The sequence below is a fragment of the Ipomoea nil genome, unplaced genomic scaffold, assembly GCF_001879475.1.
Source record: "Ipomoea nil cultivar Tokyo-kokei standard unplaced genomic scaffold, Asagao_1.1 scaffold2922, whole genome shotgun sequence".
In the NCBI taxonomy this organism is placed as follows: Eukaryota; Viridiplantae; Streptophyta; class Magnoliopsida; order Solanales; family Convolvulaceae; genus Ipomoea; species Ipomoea nil.
Window position 1 is genome coordinate 938,903 of NW_017619350.1, and position 15,852 is coordinate 954,754.

The 15,852-nt window shown below is 36.4% G+C and overlaps 2 protein-coding genes across 3 annotated transcripts; one reads left to right on the plus strand and one right to left on the minus strand.

Annotated features, from left to right (window-relative positions):
- Positions 1 to 88: 88 nt before the first annotated feature.
- LOC109161394 (cleavage stimulation factor subunit 77) lies at positions 89 to 12,008 on the minus strand. The gene is made up of 23 exons (XM_019309764.1): positions 11,964 to 12,008; positions 7,636 to 7,858; positions 6,803 to 6,906; positions 6,626 to 6,688; positions 6,409 to 6,518; positions 6,219 to 6,319; positions 6,060 to 6,121; positions 5,826 to 5,966; positions 5,595 to 5,723; positions 5,054 to 5,100; positions 4,826 to 4,889; positions 4,310 to 4,430; positions 4,055 to 4,113; positions 3,891 to 3,959; positions 3,512 to 3,652; positions 3,129 to 3,193; positions 2,952 to 3,048; positions 2,377 to 2,589; positions 2,177 to 2,234; positions 1,994 to 2,092; positions 1,543 to 1,668; positions 956 to 1,144; positions 89 to 836 (listed from the first exon to the last, which is right to left on the minus strand). Exons 1-23 carry the CDS (start codon positions 11,964 to 11,966, stop codon positions 667 to 669), a joined length of 2,454 nt encoding a protein of 817 aa, XP_019165309.1. The 5' UTR covers positions 11,967 to 12,008; the 3' UTR covers positions 89 to 666.
- On the plus strand, positions 11,945 to 15,663 carry LOC109161393 (pentatricopeptide repeat-containing protein At2g15820, chloroplastic). Of its 2 annotated transcripts, XR_002050902.1 has the most exons (3): positions 11,945 to 12,710; positions 13,369 to 15,333; positions 15,543 to 15,663. XR_002050902.1 is itself a non-coding variant. In XM_019309763.1 (2 exons), exons 1-2 carry the CDS (start codon positions 12,066 to 12,068, stop codon positions 15,244 to 15,246), a joined length of 2,523 nt encoding a protein of 840 aa, XP_019165308.1. In that variant the 5' UTR covers positions 11,945 to 12,065; the 3' UTR covers positions 15,247 to 15,456. The 2 variants fall into 2 exon arrangements, 1 of the variants encoding a protein (XP_019165308.1); XM_019309763.1 differs by lacking the exon at positions 15,543 to 15,663 and having other exon boundaries at positions 13,369 to 15,456.
- Positions 15,664 to 15,852: the final 189 nt, after the last annotated feature.

A 15,852-nucleotide genomic window follows, 5' to 3' on the forward strand; every position in this document is an offset into this window, starting at 1 on the left:
ACTAGTCAATCAATTATAGATAATATAGATTGATTTATCCCATTGTGATCCTTTGCTAGCTAAAGGTCACAAGAACGCACATTTGGTGGGTAGTAACTCCAATCTTTCTCATAAATAAAAGATTGGACAATAAAATCTGTAAAGAATATTCTTAATTAAGCAGAGACAAAGGGTAAAGATTGTTACAGAATTAGTTCTGAAAAGAGCTTTTCCTACTGCCTCAGAACCCAGAATATGAGGCAACAGAATATAACACACAAAGAAAAGTAAATGGTAATGATACAAAGGGAGCCTAAGTAATAATACATGAAAATATTTTACATGTCCCTAATGTACAGTGGAAGATGGAAGTAAGCTATGATGATCCAGAGAAACGTGTGGTTTCTGAACCCATTGAGACGACCCGAAGGGATCCAGTGCCCAACTACCGACTCCGATCCATCCGACCTTTGGTGGCCCGGTCTCTGAGCGCTCTCCCTCGCCTTCGTCGACCTGTCCCTGGCCACAGGTAGGCGATCGATGAAATGATTCTTAGTCCGGACCGGTCTACATTCAGCTTACTACAGGCTTTGAAATATGCTTTCACTTTCTTTTCTTTGTGTGGCGGGCAGCTGTGTGACAACACTACAGAGAAAGCGGCGCTTTCGTATCACTTGCTAATTGCTATCAACTGGTGCTGCCACTCCTGCCAGAGAGCTCTCCAGAAATTGCACTCCCATATGATACCGATCCTGTGTGTGAACTGGAAACCCGAGACTTATGTAGTTGTCGAATCTTGAAAAGATCTCTAGGTAGAGGCTGGCTCTGCACAGTCGTCGTGTCATCATCATCTTGCCCTGTGAAAAAGAAAAATAAAAAGATACACCTTAATTCTTTCGATTATTGTGCTGCAAATGATGTGTAATAGGTCTTGTGACATGTATATATAGTAAGATAATGGGTGTAGTAAACATACTGTCCATATTTTTCCTCTTTCCAGCTAATCTGTCTCTTGTTTTGAATTTGCTTGAATCCGAGCGATCGCTCGTAGATGGAACGGATCCTGACTGTGCTGGATGAGACACAGCCCCTGGTTTGCCTGTAACTGAAGGAATGTTGCTTTGCAGACACACAGATATCACAAAATCAGCATCTGGAGATGGTCCTGCATTTCCATCAACCCACAGTCAAATTATTAGCAAGCAAAGGTATAATTCCACCGAATAAAACTGGTTGCTAGCTTCTTGCCAAATAATACTGCATTATTTGTGAGAATCTACTTTCTCCATTCAAAAGATTAAAGTCACAAACTTCCATGGCAATGTGATGCATCATAACTTTTCTTTGGAATAAGGTATCACATGATCACTTGGTGGGGGCATTATCAGCAACATTAACTTTGTATAGAATAGAAATACTTGAACACAGGTCACTTAAGAATTACTTAAGATAATTCATCAACCAACCAATCTGCTCCTTGAATTATTGCAGATGGCTGTTTTCAAGGTAAATAGTAGTGTATTGATAAATGGGAAAGAGAGGGAAATTTGTTTAAAAGCATACCCTCAACAGCTGGCAAATTTGAGATGAACGCTGCCAATGCAGGTGGCAATGATTTCAGAACATCACCCAGCGGATTTGGTGGTTGCCCGTTACTGTTTAATTGAATGCCAGAATAAGGCAAGGTGCCTGAAATTGGAAATTGTGTGAGGTAGTGGGTCTGCAAAATCCAGTATCACATGCAAATAAACACAAGCTCTCAAAAGTTCTGATAACACAAGCACTCGAAATTCTTCTTAATCCCAAAAGTGCTTTCTTAGTTAGACCCTAGTAATGAAGGTAGTTAACCCTAATGCAGCATTTCAAACAATTTTTTTATAGGAGACAAATCTATTAACAAGGAAATAGGAGAAATTGAGAATGTAGATGACAAGCAAAGGAATTCCACTGTAAGTAATTTATCTACAAGTTTTACCAAATTCATGGTGCTATATTAAGATCCTAGCATGCATACCTGGCGTTTGCTTTGGATTATAAATAGCCAATTTAGAAGTATCTGGATACACAAACTTGGCAGAGTTTGTATTGGATGAAACTCCTGGCATACTCCCATCTGCATAGAAAAGAAGAATTACATAAAAGCTGAATCCAGTTATCACTGCAAAAGTATTTATTAACAACAAAAAATGTATAAAACCTGTCTCAACACCAGCTGTGGATTTCTCAATCTTCTTATTCATGCTCGTTACAAGCAACTAAAAAAGGTAAAACATAAATGATGAGTAAAAAGAGAAATATAGTTAAACATTTCTGCTTATATATGAACAAACGTGTATACTAATCCTCGCCCCCTCCCCCCACAAAAGGAAATTGATAGCATATACATGTTGAAGCTACCTCTTGCCGTGAAAGATAATCCAGTGCCGTGGAAGAGCAAGGCCACAGATCCTTAAAACTATAGCGCGATACAATATCTTGCAGTGAACTCTCTAATATTGATGCTTCATCATCACCTGTCCTAGAAAGGGCTTCTTTTCTTCTTTGCTCTACCTTCAACATGCTGGCAAGATCACCATAAGTCTGCTCAAATTGAGAGAATCTTTTCCAAACCTATACAAGAATGGGCAAATACCGACATAAAAAATTAACACCATCACCTAAATGGTTAAGATCTCATGCATATAATTAGAATTTTGACAGCATGAAAAAAAAAAACACATTTTTATTAGATATCAACTTTCCATCTGATTCTATATCTTATTATAGGCAATGTCACATGACAAATGCAAGTGAGCCAATTTTCCAACATCCAAATACTAAGATAATAATGTGTTATGGAACACAAAAGGCTGATATGGTAAAATATCACAGAAAATGTAGAGAGATATAAATAGTTTATTACACAACCAGCCCAAAGCAACCATGGCCTTAATATTAATATTAAACAGTGAACAAGGTATGAAGTACAGCACCTCAAGAGATTCCTCAGGTGGAAGAGAGCTCAATGCCCGTTCAAACAAGGCCCTAATATTAATATCATCATTCAAACGAGAAAGGAAATCTGCATACCTGCAACACTAGATTAGAACAAGGCAACAGATTCATGCTTATATACAGAATTTTGATGCCAAAAAGGGAAGGGAACTCACTCAAGAATGTATTCAGGTTCATGCATAAAGTTTTTCAACCCTGCTTCAAACACATTACGTGCCACCTGCATGAATACACAAAAAATATAAAATACACAAACGGGCTTGGTATTTTAACAAAAGTAAATAAAGGGGCCACCTTCTAATACCTCAATAAAATATGAAATGTATACACCAGAAAGAAAACAGATGAAAGGGTAGTATTAGAGGTTTGATCACAAAATTTTAATCTAAATTAATTTTAAGTAAGCTGAACAGCAATGTCAAACATGAAATTACTGATTTTGAGACACTCCCAAAACATAAAACAACCAAAAAAAAGTTCCACACCTCATTTAAAATTCACACACACTAAAATTGAGAATTTGAGGGACACTAGTCACCTTAGCATCCTTATTAAGACAGAATTCCATCATTGCCTGAGCTACATAAACATGATAAGTGCAATTTGGTGATTTGCGTGCATCAAGAAAGTACTTGCGAGCTGCTTCAACTCCTTCTGTCCTCCTTAAGAACCGAATAAACTGCAGTACCCACAGATGCAGCCATGATGTGTAATAGAGAGCAGAGAATTGTTGAAGACAAGAAAAATCACTATGCTATATAATATACTTTGTAACACTTTGCTATGTTGTTGAAAACATTCATTTTCTCAATTGTGTTTACATAAATATAACTAATCCATTTGTTTTATTAAATTGACAAAGGAGAAAACCTATATTAGGACTAATAAATTCTAATGTGAAATTTGGTAAGTCATACCTGGATAAGTGATAGTGCTGTGGCGTTACTTCCATCTCCCATAAGACTTTCGTACACCTTCTTTGCAGCCTGCATCGGTTTGAACCCCATAAAAAAACACGAAATACTAATACTTCTGAATTGATGAGGTAAGTAAGCATGCTAGTTATATATTTTGCTCTAACCTGAATGGCTCCACGAGATTCTTCAAGTTCAGCATAAGCATATCTCAGCATCTCTGAATCTAATCATGTAGAGGGAAATGAATAGTTAAGAGAACACAATTTGAACAATCCAGCGTTGCAAGATGCAAAAGGCATAACCAAAGTAGTATTCTACAATTTAATTGAAAATGTGACAATATAAAATTTCCATAAGAATGCAACAAAAGATGCTAACAAAAATATTTTATTCAGCAGAATAGCGGTAAAATCAAATACCAGGTAAAGCCTTTAAAGATCGCTGGTAAACTTTTATTGCAGAGTCTACTGAACCAGACTTTGCATGCCAGGTAGCATAGTCATACCATATGTCAGGATAATGATACAAGTACATGAGGCACTGTCACCAAAACAAATAAAGGAGCAATCTTCTTTGGTTAAGTAAAAAAACATAATAATATACTTTAAAATAATGGTGATGATGATGAATAAGAAACTCAGGCAATTCAGAGATTTGAAAGCTAAACTGATATCTGAAGGCACCAACATAGGGGAGCAGGCAAAAGAATTATAGCTATTAGACAAAGCTTAAAGCATATAAAAATCATCCCAGGCAATACATTTTCTAAGTACTTTTTTCATATATAGTATTGCAAATATTTGGTAAAAGGCTTTCATGAAAAACATTGCAAATAAAAGAAGTCCAGCATAGAAAGTAGAAATTGATGAGGAAGAATAAGAGAGAAATTAATTACAGAGTATTAATTATATAAATGACAGTTTTATCTCATATACCTGCTCGTATGCGAAGACAATTCTTTTATTAGCAGAAGCAGTATCTATCCTTTGAGGATTTCCTCTGAAATAAAGGAAAGCAAAATGATGTTACACCAAATTTTAACCCAGTAACAAAATTGAACTTTAGTGACAGAACAAAAATGAGAGTGAGTGCACAACAAGTCTTCTATTTAAATGCAATGTGTATATGATTGTGCATAACATGTGAGGCAAAATGTGTCTTACTTTTCAAAGGCTAGGAACCTTTTCCATGCCATCCACTGCATTTCTTCCTGCAGAAGTATTGAATAAAGCATGGTTAGCAAAATCCAGAAGTACCAATCTGCAAGTTTCCATGTGCAGCAACTCTCAATTAAAGACAACTAAATCTTATTTCCAGTCTAGTTGGGTTTAGTTACTTGGATTTTATGTCTACATTCAGTCCTAAAAAAACACTAAATCCATTGTGAGTCCTAGAGTCACATCTTTCACACAATCTGAACATAGTTTCTATACAAGTGAGTTACAATCTATCTATTTCTACTGTATCTTATTAGACTATTACTACCACACAACTGCTCATTCTAACCACGCATCTATAGGTCTACACAGAAATGTCCAAACCATCTTAGTCAATTTTCATTTAACACATTTGCATTGCTTTAGTTAAATCCACCAAGTTTAATGATTTTTTTTTTTTTTTTGCCTCTGCAGTTAGTTGAGTTGAAACTGAAAGATTCCAAAAATTGAAGCAAGCCATGAGTGGTTTAGTATGCAAGAAAATTGCCTTGGAAGAACCAGAAGGTGGCACAGCAAGCATATTCCAGTCAATTTCATCAATATACTTTTTCATCTCTCTGTAAACTGCCTTTGCACTATTATATTTCGGCTGATACTCAGATATAAGACCTTTTGCCTGCAAAAGGTTTTACCATCAGATTCAAATCTAAGAACACAGTCATGTCTTAAATTTTCAAAGCTAAAAGGGGTGAACTCAATGTGTCAAGACAAAACCTACCAGAGCTCGGCTAATTGAATTTTCAAAATTCTCGTAGTCCCTCCAAAGTTGTTCAACATGATGGGTTGGCGTAACAATAGCTCTTTGGTATGCTTTCCTTACTGCAGTCATTCTTTGAGATTCATCTTGTGCAGTTAGAGCCTGCAACATCATCAAGTGATTAATAAATAGAATAAAAAAGTTGAGTTAATCCATCCAAAAACTCATTATATGAGTGTCAAAGTACTAGCATACAGGCAAGGACTTTAAGAATGCAATGTACTCCATCCAAACAGGGCCTGAGGCAATGTCTACTCCTGTTAGTACATGGGATCATAAGTTAGAAGTAGGCATTATGATAGTCTTCAACTAGCACTTTTTATCTGTTATCAAGGAACATAAATAAGAACATACCGACATAGTTAAGCATGAACTCATAAGCTTTCCTAGTCTCTTCCTGACCCTCAGCTCCCCTCTTATCATTTACCTTTCTGATAAAACGAATATAACAGCGCCTGAAAAGACAACATTTAGACTCTCACCACTTCGAAAAATTCTCACCAATGAGCAGAAGAATAAAATTAGGAACTTTCCATAAACATACCAAAGAGGAATTTGCAGACAGTTTAATAAACAACGACTAAAAATTTGCTTTGTGGCATCATCATTATTTACAGCCATATGTGCCTCGACATACTGTTTCCAATATTTCGCCTAGAAAGAAACCAAATTCGTGTCAGTAAGTGCATATTACTCTGGAGTATTTAATATTTTTTACACTAAATTAAATGGTGAAGCATGTATTGAAGAAGGTTGCTCACAGCAGTAGGAAAAGTAGACATCAGTTGCTCATATATAGGCACTGCCTCAGCAATTGGCAAACGCTGAAACAAAATAAAAAGAACATTAGTATAATTTAAAAAATTACTTTCAAAATCCAATTTCAGGAAGAAAAAAAAAAAAAAACGTGGGGAAAAAGGATAAAAATCTCAAAATACCATTGCCTCGTTGGCGACAATTTCTGCAGCTTCAACATTGTACTTACTGTCCGCCATTGTTGTACAAGTATATGACTGACACCAGTCCAACTTACTGGGAAATTCTACAAAACACAAAGATTATCAAATTGGGAACAACAGTAAAAATAAAAATAAAATAAAATAAATTTTTTGTACACAAGTACCCGTATAATAGTAGTAGTTAAAACAATATTTTTAGCCGCTCACTGGCTCAGTACTCACATTCATGATTCATATAATGATATAAAAGCACTTAGCACATACGACATAAATCATCCAAAAACCATATACATTAAATATTTAAATTGATTAAAAACAACATTAGTCCCTGGCTCCCTGCTCACATTCATATAAAATCAACGGCAAATATTATCACTGGCTCAGTATATGACTGACACCAGTCCAACTTACTGGGAAATTCTACAAAACACAAAGATTATCAAATTGGGAACAACAGTAAAAATAAAAATAAAATAAAATAAATTTTTTGTACACAAGTACCCGTATAATAGTAGTAGTTAAAACAATATTTTTAGCCGCTCACTGGCTCAGTACTCACATTCATGATTCATATAATGATATAAAAGCACTTAGCACATACGACATAAATCATCCAAAAACCATATACATTAAATATTTAAATTGATTAAAAACAACATTAGTCCCTGGCTCCCTGCTCACATTCATATAAAATCAACGGCAACACCAATAAAATTCAATATAATTAACTAATTAAGAGTCTAAGACTTAAAAGGGAAGTTAGGGCAAAAATAAAATTAGAGAAATTAGGGCAAAATTGTAAAAATACAAACCTGAGAGGCTGAGATTGTGAGACACTGACTCACTGAGGACTCCTGCTGGGCTGCTGACTGGCGAAATTAGGGCACAGAGGAATGGCGAGTGGCGAGGTGCGACCGTTCGGCAAAACAGGGACAGAGCGATAGAGCGATTGGGACAGAGAGGAACGACGTTATGATCAGACCTCAGATGAGACCCCAACCAAGACGATGGAGAAATGGCGGGCTTTAGGCTTTCCTGTGAGCTTGACGAATCAATATTGGCTAAGGATATATTTCAGTTGTTATAAGAAGCAATTTTGGTCCTAAATTGTACGGAGTATTTATTTAGGATTGGAAGGAATTTGTAAGTTTTAATATTTTGTGAATAGTTTTTTTAAATAAAAAATTTGTGAATATAATATAGGTTCATAATAAATTGTCATTTAAAAAGATAAATGTTAAATATTTAATATTTTTTTTTTATACTTATAGGGAAGGGGATACCCATATATACAAGTTCTGTCTTATAGTTTATTTTAAGCTACTAATAAGTTATAAGCTCTGTTTAGTAATGTTCTCAAAATAAGCTCCTAGCTTCATAACTTTTTTTACATTTTTATCCTTATTATTTTAAATAAATGACATAATTTACCTTTCTCAATTAAAACTTTTTCTCTTTTCCTTTATTCGCAACTTTCACCCCAATTATTATTATTATTATTATTATTATTATTATTATTATTATTATTATTATTATTATGAGATTTGCAACAATATTGCTACTTCATTATGAGATACTAGATCATGATTATGCTAATAGTTTTATTTTAAAATATTAATTTTTTTTAAAGACAAAATGTTAAATTTTAATATGTAAACAAACTAAATTAAATTTTATGAAGATGTCCTTTTTAGTTTTTTTTACATTTACCAACTTATTAAAAATTTAATTTTACAAAACACTTTCAAACATAACAAATAGCTTAACAACTCTTCCGTTTTCAGCTCCGAGCTTATAGCTTTTCAGCTTTCCAATTACTTTTCAGCTTCCAGCTCCTAACTTATAGCTTTTTAGCTAGGTTTGCCCAAACAGAGCCAATCTATTATGACTATGGCTCTGTTTGGCAAACCTAGCTGAAAAGCTATAAGCTAGGAGCTGAAAGCTGAAAAGGAGTTGAAAGCTGAAAAGCTATAAGCTCGGAGCTGAAAACTGAAGAGCTGTTAAGCTAGCTGTTATGATTAAAAGTGTTTGGTAAAACTAGATTTTTGATAAGCTGATAAATGTAAAAAGACTAAAAAGGACATCTTCATATAATTTAAATTAGTTTATTTACATATTAAAATTTGACATTTTGTCTTTAAAAAAATTAATATTCTGAAATAAAACTATTAGCATAATCATGATCTAGCATCCCATAATGATGTAGCAATATTGTTGCGAATCTCCTTCATCTCAGTAGAGGCCTAGCATCCCAGAATTATGCAAACTTAAAAGAAGTAGCACCACAACTAGCATTATTAAAAGCATTGTGCACATTCAAAGAAGTAGAAATATTATTTACTCTCTATGCATTAGAACCATGAATACCGTTAGTTCAGACAATAACACAAATAGCTAGCAGACCTATGGCTTTGCATCATGCCGTTAGTTCAGACAATAACACTAAACAGTTTTACGGTCAAACAGTCCATCCACTTAAGAAGAACAAGACACACAAAATCATTATTTAGGATGTCCAGCCAAACATATACATACCTGCGGATTGATGCTATGGCTATTAGACTATTGCGGACTGCGAAGTGCGATGGATGATGCTCCTGCGGAGTGAAAATGGGGGATGGCGATGGATGACTCTTCTGCGGAGTGCAAATGGGGGATGGCGATGCTTCTGCGGAAGGCAAATGGGGGATGGCGAACCTTATGCGGAATGCAAATGGGGAGATGGACGAGGCTTATGCGAATGGTCTAAGATGAAGGGATTGTCGTGAAAGTTGCTAGGAGAAGAGAAATGGTTTTAATTCAGAAGAGTAAAACATGTCATTACTTTAAAATAATAAGGGCAAATATGGAAAAAAAGTTAGGAAGCTCCTAGCTTATTTTGAAACGCTACCTAAAGTAGCATTCCAAAATAAGCTCTTATTTTAAGCTAGGGGCTTATTTTGGAACATTACCAAACAGAGCTTATAGCTTATTAGTAGCTTAAAATAAGCTATAAGCTCCTAGCTTATCTCTGCCAAACAGAGCCTATGTTTGACAGAGCTTATTTAGGAGTTTGTAGCTTATTTTAAACTATTAATAAGCTATAAGCTCTGTTTGGTAATGTTCCAAAATAAGTTCGTAGCTTAAAATAAGCTAGGAGCTTCTTAATTTCATTTTCATCTTTGTCCTTATTATTTGAAAGAAATGACATCATTTACCATTCATAATTAAAATATTTTTATTTTCCCCTTTATCCGCAACTTTGATTCTCAACACTATTGCTACTTCATTATGGGAACAAACTAATTTTATCAAAAAGCTTGATAGGGTAGAGGTCCTATAAACCTTTGGTATAGGTTCAAATCGTATAAGACGCAATTCTTTTTATCTTTTTTTTTTTTTTCCCCCGATACCTCAAAAAACCTTTTGAATATTGAAATATGAAACGCTTGATTGGATACTTGTTGCTGAAGTAGAAAACGATCCATTTGGTCCCGAATAGCTTCTTTCAAAAGGGCTTCAAGATAACCGCTAAATTTTGATTCTTGAACTTATACTTCAGCTTAACCTTTTACATTTTTAGGTAATGACAGCATAATCGTCATCTCCCACATAGGAGAGTAATCGAGTACCAGTGAGCCACAAGATCCTTGGTTAAATGTTTAATATATAAATTGTGTATCTTTGGATACAGACCACTTTGTAAGGTGGGCTCGGGCTTAATGAATAACTTATATAGATATTATTTGTGCAATTGTTATATTATGGACCAGCGTTCATATTGCATTGTGAATCTGATACAAAAATTATGAATATTCAGTTACAATTAACAAAGTTTCTATACATGTAAACAAATGACAAATTATGCTGTGGAATTGTGTCCACTGGCACGATTGGGCACGGTTTCAAAACTGTTAATAATTATGAATATAGAGTTCAAAAATTATGAACATAGAGTCATGTAATTGTGGATATAGAGTTTAATAATTGTGAATATGAGTTCAAAAATTATGAACATAGAATTTTATAATTATGAACATAAAGTTCAGTAATTATGAACATACAGTTCTGTAATTGTGAATATAGAGTTCAATAATTATGAATATAATAGCGCGTCTTCGACCAGGTCGCAACCACCCCGGAATGCATAGTGCGAAAGGTTGCCGAGCTCTCTAGATACACGATCATGAAAACAATCAACCTTAAAGCCAGTGGCATGGGGAGATCTTCCCGGATTTCTTGGCATCCGCCTGCACATGGTTGGATTAAAATAAATAGGATGGGGCTTTCAAGAAAGGAACTGGGCCCGCCAGTGCGGGGGGATTGGCGAGGGATCACCAGGGTGACTGGATCTTTGGGTTTACCACGAGAATTGGTTCTACTAATAGCTTTGCCGCAGAGCTGTGGGGCCCAAGGGAGGGTCTACGGCTGGCAAACGCTAGGTGGGTCTTTAAAGCTATTTTCGAAATGGACTCGGAGGCGGTGGTGGCCGTGATGCGCAACACAGACTCTGAGATGGGGAATGCTTCGACCCTGGTCAAAGACTGCAAATTCCTTATTACTAAATTTGAGAGAATCGAGCTCCTTCATACGCTTAGAGAAGGAAACAAATGTGCGGACCACCTTGCTAATTTGGGGCAAGCAGCCGAATGGGGGACGTCTGTCCTGAATTCTCCACCGGCCACCATCATCCCTCTTATTGAGGCAGATGCTTTTGGTGCCAGTACGGTTAGAGTCTGGTAGTTCTCTTTCCCGTGTTCAACGGGCCTTTCTCACAAAAAAAAAATAATTATGAATATAAAGTTCAAAAATTATAAACATAGAATTCAATAATTATGAATATAGAGTTCAATAATTATGAACATAGAACCGTGTTCACTTTGCAAGATTTACGACATAACAATTGTAAACAAATAATTTGATAATTGCTGACACATAATATGATAGATATATGTACAAAAATTATCAATAAAAAGTATTAAATGCATTGATTAAATAAATATAAAATTTAAAAGTTATTTTTAGATCAGGATCTACAATGCAAGATAGAGTCTGGTCCATGATATAATTTGCCTTATTTGAGATATCCAATCCATCCAATATATATAATAGTCATTCGGCCCAGCCCGATATGAGAGTTAGAGTAAAACAAGTACTGTACCATAATCCATTATTGTGTTAAACGGGTGGCCCGGGACATTATTTTCGGCTTAGGCCGGTACTCTCCGCCGTTCCCTCTGTGCACCGCCGACTCGCCGAGCAAATGCTACAGTGCAGCCATACAGCAACCCAGCTGACCGTCAGTCTCTCTTCATGTTCTCGTCAAGAAACCCACAATATCCGCAGTTTACCCAAATTTTCCATGCGCACAGCATTCAGCTTCCTCCACACATTCTCCGTCTCCGTTCTCCTGAACACCACTCGCAGTGGCCGTCGGAACCGACGCGGCCTCTTCTGCACGGTGTCTCTGCTCCGGAACTCCTCAGCAACGTCTCCCCATCTTCGATTCTACCCTCGTCGCATTGTATACTGCTCCACGCTCCGCTCATCCTCTCCTTCGGCTAGTACTTTCTTCGAACAGCTAGCGTACGAGCCTGAAGAATCCCTGAAACATGAGGAGGACTTGTCGAGCAGCACTGAGAGGGAAAGTTTCAATTTTGATAGCTCCTTCGAGTCTGTCGAGTTGAAGCGGTTCGATTCGCCGGTTGTTGATGTCAAGGAGCTTGAGGAACTTCCCGAACAGTGGCGCCGGTCAAGATTGGCCTGGCTTTGCAAGGAGCTTCCTGCGCATAAGCATAATACTTTGATTCGGATTCTCAATGCTCAGAGGAAGTGGCTCAGACAAGAAGATGCTACTTATATTATCTGTCATTGTATGCGAATTCGTGAAAATGAGTCTGCTTTCAGGGTAAGAGCTGCCTGCTCATCGTCAACATAATTGAAACATTTTCACTGTTGAATATTCTTCTTTGTATGGTAGGTTATGTTGAGCATTGTGCAATCCAACTATCAGACGTTTAGTTGAGATGGAGGATTCAATTTGATATCATGGGTTGAGTGGCGTGTTTGAACATATAATATATAAACATAAATGTGCAATCCATCTACCAGCTTAGATTTTTAGTTGAAATTGAGCACATGCTTCAATTGGTTATTTGTCTATTGCAAGTGATCATATAGAGAAATGTTGCAGCTTTTTGTGGTATGCAAGTTGCTAATTGGCAATACAATATCATTAGACTGTGTAGTTATCAAGTCCTGAAGTTATTTTATGCAGGATTGGTGCATGAACAACAGAATGACACTTAGATGCTCTCCAACACTAATTTAGCAAGACTGTTAGTGTGTTAACTTTTAAGCATAGTTGATGAAATCTTCATTTCTGTTTCGTTTCTCGTTTGAAGTTATTTTTAAAAGCAAGAATTAGTAACTTGGTGAAGATATTTTTAAGCCTATGTATGTGTTAAATTGCAGGTTCTTGTATTTCTGAGTGATGTAATGCCAAAAGAAGATGCTGAATTCTTTGATTATACTAATATGATGAAGTTTATTTTGCAATATTTCAGGTGTACAAATGGATGATGCTGCAACATTGGTTTCAATTTGATTTTGCTCTAGCTACGAGGCTAGCAGATTATTTGGGTAAGGAGCGCAAGTACTTGAAGTGCCGGGAGGTTTATGATGACATACTTAATCAAGGACGAGTGCCTGCTGAGTCAACTTTCCATATTCTGGTAGTTGCATATCTTAGTTCATCTGGTCAATCAGTTGTGGAAGAAGCATTCAGCATTTACAGCCGCATGATCCAGCTGGGAGGTTATAGGCCTCGTCTTAGCTTGCAGAATTCTCTGTTTAAAGCTCTGGTGGGAAAACAAGGAGGTTCTTTTGAGGAAACTCTTAAACAAGCAGAGTTTATTTATCACAATTTGACTACTTCTGGGCTCCAGATACACAAGGATATCTATGGTGGTCTTATATGGCTCCACAGTTATCAGGATTTAATAGATAAGGATAGAATTGCATTATTGAGAACAGAGATGCGTTTGAGAGGGATTGAAGAAAGCACAGATGTACTTGTGTCAGTCTTGAGAGCTTGCTCGAAGGATGGGGATGTAGAGGAAGCTGAAAGAAATTGGTCAAAACTTCTTTCCTCTAATCCTAGTCCTCCACCACAAGCTTTTATGTTTAGAATGGTAACCTATGCAAAGATTGGAGAGCTTATGAAATCTTTGGAGATATTTAGGCGAATGCAAGAGGAGTTGGGTTCTACTGCTGTCATAGCATATCATAAAATCATAGAGGTGTTGTCTAAAGCTGAAAAGCTAGAATTGGCAGAGTCGATCATGACAGAGTTCATTGACAGTGGTCTGGGGCCGTTGCGGCCATCATTTATTGATATGATGGAAATGTACTCCACTTTAGGCTTACATGAGAAATTGGAGTCAACTTTCTTTCAGTGCCTTAAAAAATGCCGTCCAAATAGGAAAGTTTTCAGCATTTACTTGGATTCATTGGTTCAAATTGGCAGTATTAACAAGGCAGGAGAAGTCTTCAATCAGATGATTGAGAACACGTCAATTGGTGTCAATGCACATTGTTGCAATAGCATTTTGAGAGGTTATCTCTCCCAGGGGGAGCATATAAAGGCAGAAAAAGTGTATGGGTTGATGCGCCTGAAGAAATATGATATTGATTCTTCCTTGATAGAAAAGCTCAGTTTTGTTCTGAGTTTGCGCCAGAAGGATGTCAAAGAACCCATAAGGCAGAAGCTCAGCATAGAACAGAGAGAGGTCATGGTGGGGTTGTTGTTGGGTGGTTTGCAAATTAAATCAGATGCAGAGAGGAAGAAACATTTAGTCCATTTTGAATTCAGTGAAAACTTGAAGCATCATTCCGTTTTAAGGAGGCACATATATGACAAGTATCGTGAGTGGTTAGCTTGTCCAGATAAACTGGCAGATGATGATGATGATGATGATGATGTTCCTTGGGTGTTTACTACCATTCCACATTCTTATTTTGGCTTTTATGCCGACCAATTCTGGCGAAAAGGCCAACCTACTATTCCAAAACTAATCCACAGATGGTTGTCACCCCGAGTTCTTGCTTACTGGTATATGTACTCAGGCTACCGGACATCATCAGGGGATATTCTGTTGAGATTAAAAGGAAGCCAAGAGGGCATTGAAAGTATTGTCAAAACACTCAAGGCCAAATCATTGGATTGCAGACTAAAAAGGAAGGGAAGCTCGTTTTGGATAGGTTTTCTGGGAGATAAGTCTACATGGTTCTGGAAACTGGTTGAACCCTTTATTCTCGATGATCTAAAAGATTGCCTGAGACCAGGAGGCAACCTATCGGATGATTTGGAAGGAATTCAAACCATTGACAGCGGGTCTGAATCTGATGAGAAGCCCTCCGAGTGCAGTGATGGTGAGATGTAACAATATCTCTTGTAATCAGTTTCTGGTTATACTGCAGATTTGCACTCCGGTTTCGATGATTGAAGCCACTGCTGCCTCGTTTTTCCTGTATGTGTAGCAAACACTCCCTACCCATTTTTTGAAACTTTTAATTTAGTAATATGCAGAGTTGTATATATTCAGTTGTGGAAGTCCAATATGTAAACTTGCAAGAATTAATCTCATGGCCATACATTCAAAAAAAAAAAAAAATCTCATGGCCATGATGATAAATACAGCCAAGATTCTTATTTAAATTTGCATGAATCACCCTGCAGAGTTTATTCTAGTCTAAGATTCAAGGCTCAGACAATTAGAAAATGGTGGAAATGCCTGATGGTTTGAAGATTGTAGGCAAACATGGAGAAGAAAATATGTTTTACCATTCACTCAATTGTTACTTCTTGAATGGGTTAGGCTTTGCCAGTAGATATTGATCTACACAATGTAATTTCATATTTTCATTCCCATTTTAAACTCTAATTTCGTGTATATTCCTAGTGATGGAGTGGTATAAGTTTATATTAAAAGATCATAAATTTAATAATGGCTTGTTTATTTATACCAATTAATATATTATTCTAAATT